At 37.5% G+C, this 15415-nt stretch overlaps 1 protein-coding gene across 1 annotated transcript in view; it reads right to left on the reverse strand.

Annotated features, from left to right (window-relative positions):
• mical2a (microtubule associated monooxygenase, calponin and LIM domain containing 2a) overlaps nt 1-15415 on the reverse strand; it is a 63331-nt gene that overhangs the window by 24115 nt on the left and 23801 nt on the right. Inside the window, exons 3-5 of the mRNA XM_059356495.1 lie at nt 6692-6899; nt 5643-5759; nt 2486-2587 (exon numbers count right to left, since the gene is read on the reverse strand). Coding sequence (XP_059212478.1) covers nt 2486-2587; nt 5643-5759; nt 6692-6899 — 427 coding nt within the window. The remainder of the gene's footprint in view (nt 1-2485; nt 2588-5642; nt 5760-6691; nt 6900-15415) is intronic.

The following is a 15415-nucleotide window of genomic DNA, read 5'->3' on the forward strand; positions in this document are numbered from 1 at the left end:
TTTCTGGAAATTCAACAGAAGTGTCAACGCTTCTACTAAATAATAGATTTTTCAGCCTCTGTAGCAGATAGAAATTAAATTCAAAAAGTATTTGAGAGCTTATACAAATACTACAAAACGACATATCCGCTTTGCAGGCTTCAATGGGTTAAGCAAATCCGTGGCTATTTCACGGATTCCTGTGAGACAATGTTGGTTATTTTACAGTGAAATTCATTACAGTGTAGGTTGTGAAATAACCTTTTCAAACCTGCAAGAACTCACCAAAAATGTAAAATAATTCTAAAGCTGTAAGTGCAGTAATGAAAAGAAAATGAGCTGGTTGCTTACTACAGCGTGATGTATGAGACAGTGGAAGTACTTTCAGAGGGCAGAAGTCTGAACTTGTGTCACAACTCCTCCATATATACCGTCCCTGTTCTAAATCACTGAGGTTATTTCCCTCTGTCTCTGTGTCTTCACTGCAGATCTGATTGCATTTAACTCCGTGTTCCCGTAGCTCGGCCACGAAAGCAGCTCAGAAGCAGGCTGACTGCAGGGGAAAATCATTCCCCCCTGGCTCCATCATAATTGAAGAATGAGCTAAACATCTCGTCCTGCCCCAAAAAATGCCCTTTTTAGGAATAAGCATCTGATGCGAATTGGTTGTTAGATGACAGCATTTTTTAGGAGAGAGGCCGAAACAGTGAGACAGAGAGATGGAGACGGTCCAGTGTGAAAACATCAGCTGCCAAAAAGCTCTCGCTCTATTTATGTACACTGTGTCATGAATAACCTCTCCCACTGGGACGGATCAATGGCTTCACACGGGTTTACAAAAGGTGAGTTTCATTTATAGCTTCACAGCAGAAATAATGCAGCACAAGTTAGTCAAAGTGAGTCCAGAAGCACGACGCTGTAAACAGAAGGAGTGCTGGCTCTCATCACAGTTCACTCTGAAACGTGACAATATAATATGTGTGTATATATATATATATATATATATATATGTATATATATACACACACACACACGCATATATATATATATGTATATATGTATGTATATACACATACATATATATTTTTTTTTCTAAAAAATGTTTATATATATATATATATATATATATATATATATATATAAAACATTTTTATAATAATATATAATATCTTTTGAATATTTTTTCTACAATTTTCTACTATTAAATTTTTTAAATGGATACATAAAACATAAATATATATATATATATATTCTTTTTTATTTCATTATTAAAATGTAATCATTATTATAATAAATTGTTGCAAAAGTTTTTTTTTAAAAAGCATTTATGTATATATATATTTATGTATATATTTTTTTTTATTAATTTTTTTTACCATTGCAACATTTTTTTTAATTTTTGAAATGGAAATTATTTTGAAATAAATAAATTATATATTTTTTGAATGTATTAATTTTTTATATTTTTTCATTATTCAAATTTAATCATTATAATAAATTGTTGCAAAAGTTTTAAAAAATCTAGTTAAAAGCATTTTTTCATAAAAAGAAAAAAAATTCAAACTGTAAAATAAAAAAATAAAAAAATCAATGTCATGTAAAACCATTGTATTTGATATGTAGGTCTTTACAATGTACATTAAAAAAAGTTTTAACATGTATTTTTTTTTTATGAAAAACGAGTGAATTATCCTCATTGAACAGAAAGTGTGCTGGGTTTCATCACAGTTCACTCTGAAATGTGACAATGTAAACACATGAACACAAACCTTATTAACTGAAATATTAGTTGAATGGAAGCCATCTGGAGTTTTGGGCTATTAGGGCCTTTTTTAAAATCTTTTTCATTCAGCCTGTTTTTACCACTTAAAAAAATGTTTACCATGCCACGCTGGTATCATTTTTTTTCAGCACAACCTCACCTATATGAGCTGATAACTACTCTTTCACAATTTGACTTACTGGATCAACACTTTGAACCCAAAAACACTCACAAATAAAAACATAAAATCAGATTTTCAACACAATCATGCTCAACGGGAAATGTTAAAATGTTGCAGATGTGAAAACAGGTTGCAAATATAGGATACAAGAGATATAGCAGTTATATATTTAACCATATCTCTGGTTTTACTCATCATAACTCAACTAGCATGGAGTTTCAAGCCAGAACTTTAGAGGGAAGTTAACAGCATGGGTCAAAGTTGCTTTATTTTTATATCATGATGTCAGTAAGAAATAATGCGCCAGCACTTTCTGTGACTCCAGACGGTTATTAACTGACATTTAACCGCATCATTGAGTATTAAATATGCTTTTTCCAAGGGACATGTACATAGACTCCAACCCTGTGCTTCGTTTGTTTTTGGTGGGAAAAAATACCCATTCAGGTCACAGATTGTTCCTTCTCTGAGCAGACGCAGGTAACTTTATATTGTGTACAAAGTGAAGTACATCCTTGAGGCATATTTACTGTTTAACCTTCTTTTGTTTGCACACTCCTCACCTTCCAGAGTGTTCCTGCGTCCGTCAGCCCCAACCACCACATCAAACTCAAAGTTAGCCACGGGGTGATCAGCAGGTCGGATTGCAGCCCTCCACCCGAGCCCTGAGACGGAAACAAAGACGGAGAAGAATAAGACACAAAATATAAATATCAGGAATATTCCTTTGGTTACGGAAGCGCTGAGAGGCGGATTAGAAAAAAAATATGGTGGATAATCTTTCTAAGTTCCTTATTCATTAAAGTTTTATTCATAAAACAGGTGGAGAAAAAAAAAGTTAACAAAACTTTTTTTTCTCCACCTGTTTTATGAATAAAAGGTGATTTTTTTGCATGTTGTTGTAATACTTATTTTGGCCACAAGAGGCTGAAGTGCAAATACACCAAGCGGCAACCTCTGCAGCTGAAAAATGAAGCTAACAACTGTGCAAAAAACTGTAGTTCCTTGAATGACCACTTGAGGCTGGCTCCAAAAGTGAGTCATTCCCCATAGGCCCCATGTTAAATTGCCCAACTTCACATTAGAAATTTACAGCCTGCTACAAAAAAAACAACATGTTTTTGTCAGGCGGCAACCTCCCAGTCTGAGCAGGGAGGCAAACCAGGAAGTGTCTTAAACTGCATTCTACCGAAAATTTTTCAGGACAACACTATGGTCTCAATCGCTAGTAAAAAATCTTCTTCAAGAAAATCTGATGTTAATAGTGTAAATAATGGCCCCATTTAGAAGAAAATAGAAGATAAAGCATCGTATCTCAGCCAAATGAAAAAAAAGACTTATCCTGGCAAAACCTTTTTCTCACATGTATTTAAGTCATAAACACAGGAGAGAAAACAACCAAGATCAGACTTAGAAAATGGATCACCGTCATTTTTTATAATCCTCATTTGCCTCTCAGGGCTTCCATACTTTGTGCTGTACTCCACAGAATAATATTAGCACAATAAAGGCCGGTATTTAAGTTTTGTTCAAGCACACTAGTAATGTTTCAGTCAAATCCTCTTTTTGGACCATTCATGATATAATGGCACACTTTAACACTGTTTTGTTGCTGTGATGCCAGAAAAATGCAGCCTTTTAATGTCATGTTTTATAAAGTCATGCTTAATGAAATTGACTGGATTCAACCTGCCAACTTGAGGAACAAACAGAAGCCTGTTTCAGGTTTAATATTAGTCGTCTGAAGTGTGCAGTGTGGGTGTTGCAGGAGTGTGAGAGCTTGGCATGTTGTTGTGTAATATCACCATGTGGAAAATGCATTCCATGATGTCAAGGCCACGGCTGAATCCGTCACAGCAGAACAGGAGGGATAAGTTTGTGTCTATATTTAGGCCGGGCTCTCGTTGTTATCAGAGTCTAGATATTACAGCTGAGGAAACAACACCTGACAACAGCGTGTCAGTGATTTTCCTCCTGAGAGCCTTCAGTCCTACGTGAAGTGCTGAATGTCACAGAAATATCCATGAGAGGGAATTGTCTTACCATTCTATTTTGCTTTAACCCTCCTCTTATGTTGCAGGTCAAATTGACCCATATATAGAATATTTTTTTGTACATTTTTTTATATTATTTAAAAATTTGTTGCAATAGTAAATATATATATAATATTTTTTTAAATTAATAAAACATTTTCTACAATTGCAACATTTATTTTAATTTTTGAAATGGGTCAATTTGACTTGCAACATAAGAGGAGGGTTAAAGCAAAATTGAGTGGTAAGAAAAATAAAAATATTTAAATTAAAAAGAAATGAAAAAAAAAGTTGCAATAATAAAATATTTATATATACGTATTTATTGTTTTACTATTGCAACATTTTTTTAATTTTTGAAATTATATATAAAATATAAATATATAAATATGAAAAAAAAAAATATATATATATATGAATGTATTATTTATTTATTTTTTCATTATTTAATTTAATCATTATTATTATAAATTGTTGCAAAAAGACAAAAAAAATGTAAATCAATGTCATGTTAAACCATTGTATTTTATATGTAGGTCTTTACAATGTACGTTAAAAAAAGTTTTATCATGTATTTTTTTTAATGAAAAACGAGTGAATTATCCTCATTGAACCTGATATATGAGAGCTAAATAATATCATTGCCCAAAAATATTGATTGAAATGGTCAGAAATGTTTATTGGGATTTTTTTAGTTTCTGATACTTTTGGATAATTAAACATTCCCCGGGTTATTGCTGTTTCTGAAAAAAACAAACATAACAGGAGGGTTTAAACAAAGAGAACCATGTTTATCCACCGGCATTAATGTGTTAGGTGGGCGTGAGAGCATGCAAACATTTGTGCACTAACAGGGAAGTCGAGCAATATACTTGACCTCCGCTAACCTCATCTAAATATGATGAAAAACGGCATCAGTGCCAATGTTTGTCTCCTGTTTATTGGTGGCTGTCAAGGAAATTAAATACAGCAGGATGAGAAGTCCCTTGCTGCCTGACCAGCCTCAAGCAGAGCGCCAAATTTCAGAGCGGGAGAGTAAATACAGATCCTCCACTGAGCTCTGCAGCAGGATCTGTCGAAAACTGGCACATGCAATCCATATCTATATCTTTATTAGGGCCACGGGGCAATCGCACCGAGCTCTGGTCCCTGGGGCGAAGCATTGAAGTGAATGGGACGGCCGGAAAAAAATGAGCGAAAAAGAACAATAATTGGAGATTTTCAAACATCTACTTCTCCGGCATAATTTCACTGAGAGACTCCATTTAAACTTTAAACAGTAGACACAAGTCTTGTGTATCGGTGTATTAATCCACGTTTCGATAGGTCATATAGTTTTTTATCAATCCCTGTTCAATGACCATGATCATTTTTGGAGAAATTCTGAGATTATAATGGGTGTGTATTGCACGGAATGTTCGTGTCACAGTGTGTGACATCATTGCCAGAGTGTAGAGGGAGAGAAAAAATTGTCAAAAAATAAATTTGAAAACTGCGCTCCAGGCCGCAAATTCCACTCTACAGAAATAATTTATACATAGAAACGTAGGAAAATTAGTCTTCTCACTCACAATCCTCTGGTAAAGCTGTCAGAGTTATAGTTTGGGCGTAGGACGCACAGATGCGCCACCAACTCTAACAGCTGTCAGAGAGTGAATATAGGAGCTCTGGTGGTCTAACGTGATACCTTCATTCTCCTGATCTTCTGGAGGTTCCAGCAGCTTCACAAACTCCACGTTGATGTGAAACTCGACTGCAACGATCAGGGCGACCTTCAGCAGGACCAGCTGCAGCTTCTGGATGCCTGTTAGTCACAGACACACACACGTTAGTGTTTGCTTACAGATGTTGAACGCTGCCAGACTTTGTGTTTTGTGTTATGTTGTCTTGACGCTGTGGAAGCTTTAGAGGCCTCACACTCTCTCCAGTGTCTGTGCTTCTTCTCTTGTTGTTATGTTGGAAATAAAAAAGTTGAAAGGTGAAAACATCAAATAAATAAGAAGGTAATTAACAAGCCAACTGTTTTTTTTTTCTCAGAGGCTCCAAGTTATTATCCAAGTTATCATATGAAATTAGAATAAGGAATCAATTCGTAGCAACCATGTGATTCAGCATGTTAACCTCTAGTTTCCCTTCAAAATATATTTAATTTATGCACCATTTATTAAGTTTTTTCTTGTCAATTATATGGCGGAACAGCACTTTTTTTTTCTAATGGAAAAACTTTTCATTTATATGGTAAAAAATGGAATAAATCTTACACTGTAATAAATTATTCTGTAGTCATTTCATTTTACTTAATATATTTGATAAAATGTATTAAATGTAAATGCGTCCTTGGTTTTTGAGGCAGTTGTTTAAGTAACTTTAATGTAAAAATGTTTGGGATAGAATCTACTTATTTTAATCACATTAAATATAATCTTTATGTGTATGTAATTCTAAATCAAGAGAATTTTGAATGAATCCAACACAATAGAATTAGTCTGTTTTTAATTGACAGGCACTTCCTGTTAAGTTGTTATTAGCTCAGCTTGTAACGTAGTTAGATTTAATTAATAATATTGAGTGCAATCTGTTGCCTCAATTTTATTGAGTCGCTATTGTTTATCTTTTTCTACAGTGTATATAATCTTACATATGTATATTTACAAAATAAGTCACAACAGTATGACTTCCCTGATCTATTTCCTGAACTCAGCAGCATGTTTTGTGCCTTCATAGTCAGATACTCACTGATGTGGTCTATGGCCCCGGCACAGAATTTGCCATAAAACTTTTTGGCCCCTAGGCCCCGCAGGTCGTGGATGGTGTAGGGCCAGAGGTGCAGCACGTTGTTCCTGGAGAAGGAGTCTCTCTTCTCGATCACAACCACTTTGGCCCCCATCAGAGCCAGTTCTATGGCCGTCCGCAGGCCACAGGGGCCTCCTCCGATGATCAGGCACTAAAAACAGGATGACAAATAGAGCTCATTATTCCACAGAGATATCAGCTGAATCATGAAGACGTCTGTAATCACACACCGCTGAGACTCTTCCTGCAGAGGAGGCTGGGGTGAAAAATGGCTTACATCCTCCTTGTTTATTAACATAGCAGCGAGCACTAGAACATCTCCATAGATCATGACAGGAAGCAGCACTTTACTGCACCACTGGAGCATTTAGAGGCTGAGTGTCTCACTCAAGGACACTTCAGCAGCAGAGACAACGACTCGGAGGATCGGTCCACTCTTAAAGGAGCACTTCACTCTTAAAACGTCCATTTTGCATCAATTACTCACTCTGTTTTCTGAAAGAAACCTTTGTTTTTCAAACTCAGTCAATACTTCACAGGAATTCACAGAAATTACCAACAAATAGGGCTGGGCGATATGGACCAAAAGTAATTTCCCGATATATTTGGGCTGAATATCCATATACGATATATATCCTGATATTTTTATCACAAAGTGAGAGTCAAAGTCAAATATGACATGTCACAAGTAGTTTTATTGAAACCGTTTATTTAAGCAAACATAAATACTGTTGTTTTTTTTTTTTAAATCAAAGCCCCATAGAGTGCACATTTAAATAAGAAAATATCTTAAATTAAAATAGTCCATGAAATAAAATAGGCCAATCTTTTTCTGAAATAAATATATTTATATGAGAAAAACATAACATAATAGCGTGACTCAAGTATCGGAATAAAATCATATCATGAGGCGTCTAGTGATTCACACCTCTACTGAACGAATTGTGTAAATTTGTAAACTGTTTTTTTTTACTATTATTTATTTATTTTATTTTATTATTTTATTTATACAATCTTTTTGCTTTAATTCATCAAGAATTAACCGTTTCTGGATTCTTCCTTCACCGTAGAGACATACAAAAAAAAAAAAAACATTTTCTTCAATGTTTGAGGTAGTACGGGGTGAGCAATTGATACACAAATGGTGATTTTAAGGGTGAAGTATCTCTTTAAGAAGACGTTTCCAGGCCACCATGTGTGCAAATGATGTTATCAGAACATAAAGGAGAGTTTACGCGTGCCTGAAGGAATGTTTTTGAGAAAACAAACCATTAGAACAACTTCTCCATATCTAAGGTGTTAATCATGCATCAGCCTCTCCAAAAAATGCATGAAGTCAGTTCATTGAGGTTACAGCGTCTGTCTGAGAATGTGTGGCTGAAACATGACATCACCCTCTTGAATGATAGATGAAAGAAGTGACGCATGTGTGTTGGCAAGCTGCGTCTTCTTCCCTCTCTAAGCATGTTAAGAGGCATTAAAGAGGAGCTGTGTGTGTCTGACTGCAGAGCCTCTTCTGAAGGTTTCTCCTGCTGTGCTCAACAAGGTGAACGGTCTCCTGTCTCGATAGCTTCACCAAATTAAAGTCTTCTTTCACCTTCCCCCGGACAGACTTTCATCCAGCAGCACAAAGAGCGTCCACTCTGTTTGAACTCTGAATCCCAGCAGCATGGAGACAGGGGTTTGTAACATATTTGAACAGGAGGATTCACTTCCTGTCATCCTGTGTGTCCACCAGGGACAGGGGGATATGTCCCCCACTTTTCAGTGACAAACATCATCGGTAAATCAGAGGAATAATGTTCTGTTAGTTAGATTATTTACATTGCAGCACATAGAGAGTCCAGCTGCTAATGGTGCATTCAAGGTCTACACGGATGTCAGAATTTTCAACGTAGTTCTGAGCTCCAAGTTCAGACTTTCAGTGTTGTTAATATAACACACCATAAGGTGTTACAGTAAGAAAGTGTAAGACCCGCCTTCAAAATAAAAGCAAACACGTGTAGCTTTCAAAATAAGAGCACATGGATGTGTTAGCAGAATCCACCCCAAAATTTGCAAGAAGACTGTGAAAATATGATGGCTTAAATAAAACATAGAAGAACTCTTATTCTCCTTTACAGTAATTCATTAAAATATGCAATGATGGAATATTATTATTAGAATGTGCGAGAGGCACAAAATTTATTAATAATAATAATAATAATAATAATAATAATAATAATACATTTTATTTGAAAGGCGCCTTTCTTGGCACTCAAGGACACCGTACAAAAAGGATAGAAAAGAAAAGCAATAAAATACAATAAAATACACTGAATTAAGAACAATACAGTACAATAGATTGGACAGGGTAATTGTCATCAGAGGGAATAGGCAGTTTTAAACAGATGTGTTTTGTTTTTGGGTCCTTCATTGAGTCAGCTTCAAGTCAGTAAATTTGTTTGGCTGCACTGGGAATTTCATGTAAAAACTTCTTTTAATTTATTTTAATATGTTGGTTGTTGTTTACACTACAGTTAATTTAAAAAATGTTTATATAAAACATATTTTGGTTAAGGCATGGAGTGGAAAAATAACTAATTGGGGTAAAATCCTTTGCTGACAGCTTCGTCCCCCCAGTTCAAAAATCCCCTCGCCGCCCCTGATGTGTCCACCGACAGGACAACACTGGATGAGGCGACGAGGTGCCGATCAGTTCTGTGAGACAATCAGAGCGGCTGCTGTTTACAGAGTTTACAGAGCGCCTGGTGCCAGCTGAGCAGAATCCCAAATCCTCCCCTAAATGGCTTTCAGCTCCTGCACCAAAAACAGGATGATTGGGGCTTTAGTCATCGGTTTGTTCCCCTCTGGGAGTGTGTGGTTAGACTGCTGGGTGGTTTCACATGGGACGCTGGTGAGGAGTGTGTGATCATGTTGCCTGAGGTTATCAGGATGAGGTATTCTCAGGTGTGAAACACACACACAGGTGGTGGAGGCGTTGCCTGGACAAGCCTGCCTGCTGGCAATGTTCTTTTTCTCTCTCTCTCAACAAAGGGTGATTAACCCTTTATGGTACACATTTTGATGCCAGTTAGGGAAAAATGTTTGGAGGGTTTTTTTGTCTTAAAGTAGACTAAATAAACATAATCTGAAGAATTTTATTAAAACAATTTTGGGAAGTTTTTGGGGGTTTGTTGCCTGTTGCCATGTGTGGAAATTTAAAGCAAATAAGACATAAAGTTGACTATAATAGTAGACTATGGCCTACAAGGTTTAGTAATGGCCTTTACTTTACTTTACTGCAACCAACATCAATATAGCAATTTTTCATAATGGTACGTTGTTGCCTCCAACAGTTGCATTTTAACAAGTTTCCATTATTTAATTAGAAAACAAACTGCATGAAACTATCAAAAATGAAGGTTTACTCACCTATCAGTAGGAAGGTAACACTTTATATTAGGGAACACATATTCAACATTAATTAGTTGCTTATTAGCATGCAAATAAGTAAGATATTGGCTCTTAATGAGTCATTATTAAGTAGTTATTAATGCCTTATTCTGCATGACCTTATTATACAACCAGTAAGCCATTAACTAAGAGTTTTCCCTCAATAACCTCAGAATTATTGATTATTAGTAGTAAGTAAGGAAGTTGTTGTATATGAGTTATGATCTTAATATGCTTTACTTTGTATGGACTTTATAATCTCTACATAGCGGTGAACAAATCCATCAATATGGCAAATATCCACCTTCTCCAGACCTTTGACGTGACTGGTGGCTCCTTTTGGATGATTGGATGAGGATTGGTAGAATATAATGTCAATCATTACTCCACCAATGTTAGTCTACCATAACTACTTAATAATGACTAATTGAGAGCCAATATGTTACTTATTTGCATGCTAATAAGCAACTAATTAATGTTGAATATGTGTTCCCCAATCTAAAGTGTTACCAGTAGGAATATATTTTTTCCAGATGGAAAAGGGCCACGAAATTACGCTTTGAGTGATCTTTTGTGGCGCAAAATGGCAAAGCTGTTCCCTTTCGAAAAGCCTGCAAAAAACAGTTTCAACATGGCCTCCTAGAGGTAATGTGACATATTAAAGCATTTCTATTGGTTCCCTATACTCTTCCCTCTTTTTTCAAAGTATCGCATCACTCAAAAAGATGCATTGTAGAAATTTGACAGGCCAAAAATCGGTATGTTGTCTGAGGGCAACACTGTATCATAGAGGGTTAAGTTAATTTCCACAGCCAGAGACGTTGCGAGACGAGTGTTGTAAGGACGCTGAAAATGTCATTTCTGTGCACTCACTAACTCAGTTTATTCAGATCACATTTTTTATCTAAACACATGTTTTCATCTGTCTATCAGCAGTCAGCAGTAACGGGCTGTTTGTTTTACTGTTTCCATTCGCTGATATATTATTCCAGATATGAGGCTTTTTCCGGACAGCCGCTCCACATCTGTTGAGTCAGGACACACTCACTTCCCTTCAGCTTCAGAGCGGTGACCTCGCTCTCATCCCGGCTGCACCGCGCCCTGCTCTCCTTCGACCCCCGGCCTCGTTAATGGATCCTATCTGTCAGTCACAGTGTCACTGTTTACTGTTTTATCTCAGCAGACTCACTAACAGGGAGCTCTTTTACATCCACAGCATCTGTTTGAACTGTTGGGACACTGCTGCAACTAATGATTCTTTTCTCAATTCATTGGACAAATATTTTCTTGATTAATCGTATGAGAAACTGGGATGGACATTTCTCACTACTTATAAATAAAACGGACATGTGCAATACAATTGATATGTGCAAAACATTCAATCTACCTCATCTATAAATTATAGCATTTTCGGAAGCCCTTTATTTATTTTTATACTTATTTATTACATCACATGTCCTTGTTCTTGTTTTGTCCTTGTTTACCTCGATATCTTTTAAATGTTTTTACTCATGTTGTTCTGTGTTATGATTGTCATAGCTATGCACCTTATGCAGTGGCACTATGCACTTTCAATTTCGTTGTATAGTGAACTACATAATGACAATAAAGACGATTTGATTTGACGACTTTCAGAGTCCAAGCCTTTAAAAGTTTTGATATGTCAGTCCAAAACCCAAAATATTCAAGATATAAATCAGAAAAAAGCAGGGAATCTCCATATTTAGAAGCCTGAAAACAGCCTTTCTTGCAGGGAAAGTTACTTCAATGATTAATCAATTATCAGAATGGTAATAATATTTTTTTGACAATTGACTAATTGATTAGTTGGACTGGTCGATAACACTGACGCTCTCTACAAAAAGGGGCGGAGCCGCCTCTTTTTCTTCTTGAAGCTCAGATCTCTGGACATCTGTAGTAAGATGCTGCAGATGTTTTATCACTCTGTGGTGGTAGTGTGTTGTTTTATGCTGCAGTCTGCTGGGGATGGCATGTTTAGTGTGCAGGTGTTTGACAAAGCATGAAAATATTATAGTTAAGTCTGTCATCTGTGTGCAGCAAACTGAATCTGAGGCTTAATGTGCCGATAGAGGTGAAAGCTGCTACATTTTAAATCAGACTATGTATCTTGAACACACTTTTTCTGCTCTATTCTCTGGGTAAAAAGCACACAGAGCTCTGATGAAGTGTGCTGAGAATGATTCACAACATCACATCATAGCTTATAAAAATAAAAAAATACATTTAGCCTTTTCTTTGTGCACACAGGGAAACTTTACGAGGAAGTAACACGCTGTGGTTACGTGTCGGTGTCACAGCAGCCAGCTGTGGCGGGCCATTAAAACACGGATGACATCACATCCTCTAAAGATTGCTGCAGCAGCGGGAATATGAAGACGAGGCGCCGAGTGATATCACATCTGTCACTTGTTAAACAGCTGAGTCGCCATAAAACCACGAGTCGCCACCTTGTGATTCTCCCAGCGAGACGAGCAATTAGCCTTCAAGTGAAAGCAGATCGTCTGTCCTGTGAGCGATTAAAACAAAAGGCCTCATGCTGCACCGTACATGTGTGGAAATTAATCAGCATTCTCATAAATTCACAATAAGTTAGTGTTTCAATAATGCACACAACTCACTGTTTGTACATCTGGTTACTACCCGATAAAGTCACAGTACAGCAGGGGCAAAGATGGGATTTTTGAACTGGGGGGACGAAGCTCACCAAAAGATTTCAACTCAATTAGCTATTTTTCAACTCAATGCCTAAAGCAAAATATGTTTTATGTCGGGTCCAAGGCGGGTCTAACACACTCTTACAGTAACGTCGTATGGTAGCCTGGGTATACCCATACTGCCTTGCGCGCTCAAATTTAATTTCGAACCTCCATCCAGTCTGGCAACCAGGGAGGTTTCTTAGCCCTGTTTTAGGGATCCATTCACAGAGCGGGGAGGGACGGCAAGACGATGACGCGTACTACTCGGCACTTGGAAGCTTGTAGTTTTCTTACGGATCCAACATGTCTGCAGCAGATGCAAAACTCTCTTTAGCTGTAGATGGTGTTTTAAATAGTTTAGAGGGAAAGTTTGGTTACCCCCGGCTGGTAGCGAGATCACCGGTAGCAGGGCTATTAGCCGCTAGCAGCGCTAATCACCGGCGCTAGCGTAAGGCCGGTGATCTGGCTAAGAGCCGGGGGACAGCGGAGCCGGCCAGAGACCCGCAGCAGCTTGTTTATTGCCCATAAATCAGTGGATGTGTGTGGCTGAATGACATGAGGGGGAATAAAGCGTGAAAATAAATTATCTTGCAGAAAGCGAAAACTGGAGAAGCAAAGCAGCAAACAACACTCTCTCACAGACACACACACAACAAACATCCATTTCTGTTGCTCTACTACATCATCTGGTATAACTGATCTGATTGGCTAAGAGCTACCTACAGACGCTTTTGATAGACATTCTAAGCGCCCAATAAACGGCTCCGGAGGATCGTAAACCACACCTCCTCTACGGAGAAATGAACGGCTGGTTCCCAGACTAGATCTCATTTGAGATTAGTCTGGTGTTAGCCAGGCTAGCCGTATGGTGTGTTATATTAACACTGAAAGTCGGAACTTGGAGCTCGGAACAACTTTGAAAATTCTGACTTCGTGTAGACCTTGAACGCACCATTAGCCGCCGGACTCTCTATGTGCGATGCAATGTAAATAGTCTAACTAACGGAACATTAATCCTGTTTTACTGGCGATGTTTGTTGCCGAAAGTGGGGGGGACGGATCGGGATTAGTATAAATCTAGGGGGGAAATATCCCCCCTGTCCCTAGTGCCATCTGTGCACATGCAGTACAGTACCACTTTTTTATTTTACAACACGGCCCCGTGGAGCGTCAGAATTACAAAAGCTTTTGGCTCAGAACTTTAGGAGAGTCACACTTTCTTCTTACCTATTTTGGTGTTTGCTTAAATCACACAGAACCTGTAAAAGTGAGCTCACACTGAAGCATTTATAAAAACACACTTTAATAACAACCTGGGCCCGGCTCCAAGCTTTTAGGAAGAGCCCATAAAGAGCAAGAGAACAACTGGGGCCAAATAATCATAGCTGCTGAGTGATGCTGTCTGTTTCTCTGTGCAATAAAAACACTCTTTCAAGCTGGAGGCAGCTGATGCCTGAGAGGTAATCAGACTCCTCCAGGTTTTCCTACTTTCCCTCATCACCTTTACTGCCAAGTGCCCCCCCACCACCACACACCCTGACGGGATCTCTTTGTCCCCATTGCAGCTTCATAAATCCAGTCAAGAATAACTCTCCAACAGCTCTCTCTTCTTATCTGGAATTGATCTTTTGTCTGTAATTTCCCTGCATGTGATTGGCTGTTTGTGTTATTTTGTTAGATGAAGAAGTGCACAGCTGTCAGTTTTTCTTCTGTGTCATGTTTCATGTGATTATGTGAACATCTGTTGCTTGTTGTGTTTGACGTACAGTGTGTATATTTCAGCTGTTTGCATGGACAAACAGCTATAAACTGATGGTTCAGTGAAGCCTGCGTCTGTGCTATAATGTTACATGATGTTTGCATTTCATTCTGCACAGCTTTGTCATGTTGCACCTGTCTGAGAGCCACAGAATGAGTGTATATCTCTTTAATTTCCTGTCCTGAGTTTTTTCGGAGCTGCTGCAGCGAGAGAGTGAGTGTTACTGACGGTCCGTCACTGGGCAGGTAGAGGTTAAAAGTGCTATAGTGCACTCTGTGGTGCACTTTAACAGACAGAGTGCTGATTGTTTAAATAAATAAAAATGAGCCACCTGAGGTGAGGTCACTAAGACGCTTCCTAAGTCATGAAACATCAACGTTAATGATGTATGAACGAAAGCTGGTGATATTTTTAGACCTTTTTCAGACACAAAAGCCGTTTCAGGGAGTTTTTTTGCTCTTTTTAAATTTTAGTGTCATGAATATTGGAAAAATAATGACTCTCCACAAGCTATATATATTGACCTATTTGCATTTTTCCTGTCCTCTCCTCTCTGCTCTGTGTAAACAGCCTGCAGTATCGTTCAATTTTTGGTGAATATTTGTCACGTTCATTTCTTCAGAATCAATCATGCACTGCAAATTATTTGGTTCTTACCAAGATTTTTAAAAAATGTGTTTGATAATTTATCTTGTTTTAAGAGTTGGTTTCTTATTTTAAGCGTTCAACATGCTTATTTCTAGATTTAATAATCTT

This window comes from Centropristis striata, chromosome 2 (genome assembly GCF_030273125.1).
Source record: "Centropristis striata isolate RG_2023a ecotype Rhode Island chromosome 2, C.striata_1.0, whole genome shotgun sequence".
Classification (NCBI taxonomy): Eukaryota; Metazoa; Chordata; class Actinopteri; order Perciformes; family Serranidae; genus Centropristis; species Centropristis striata.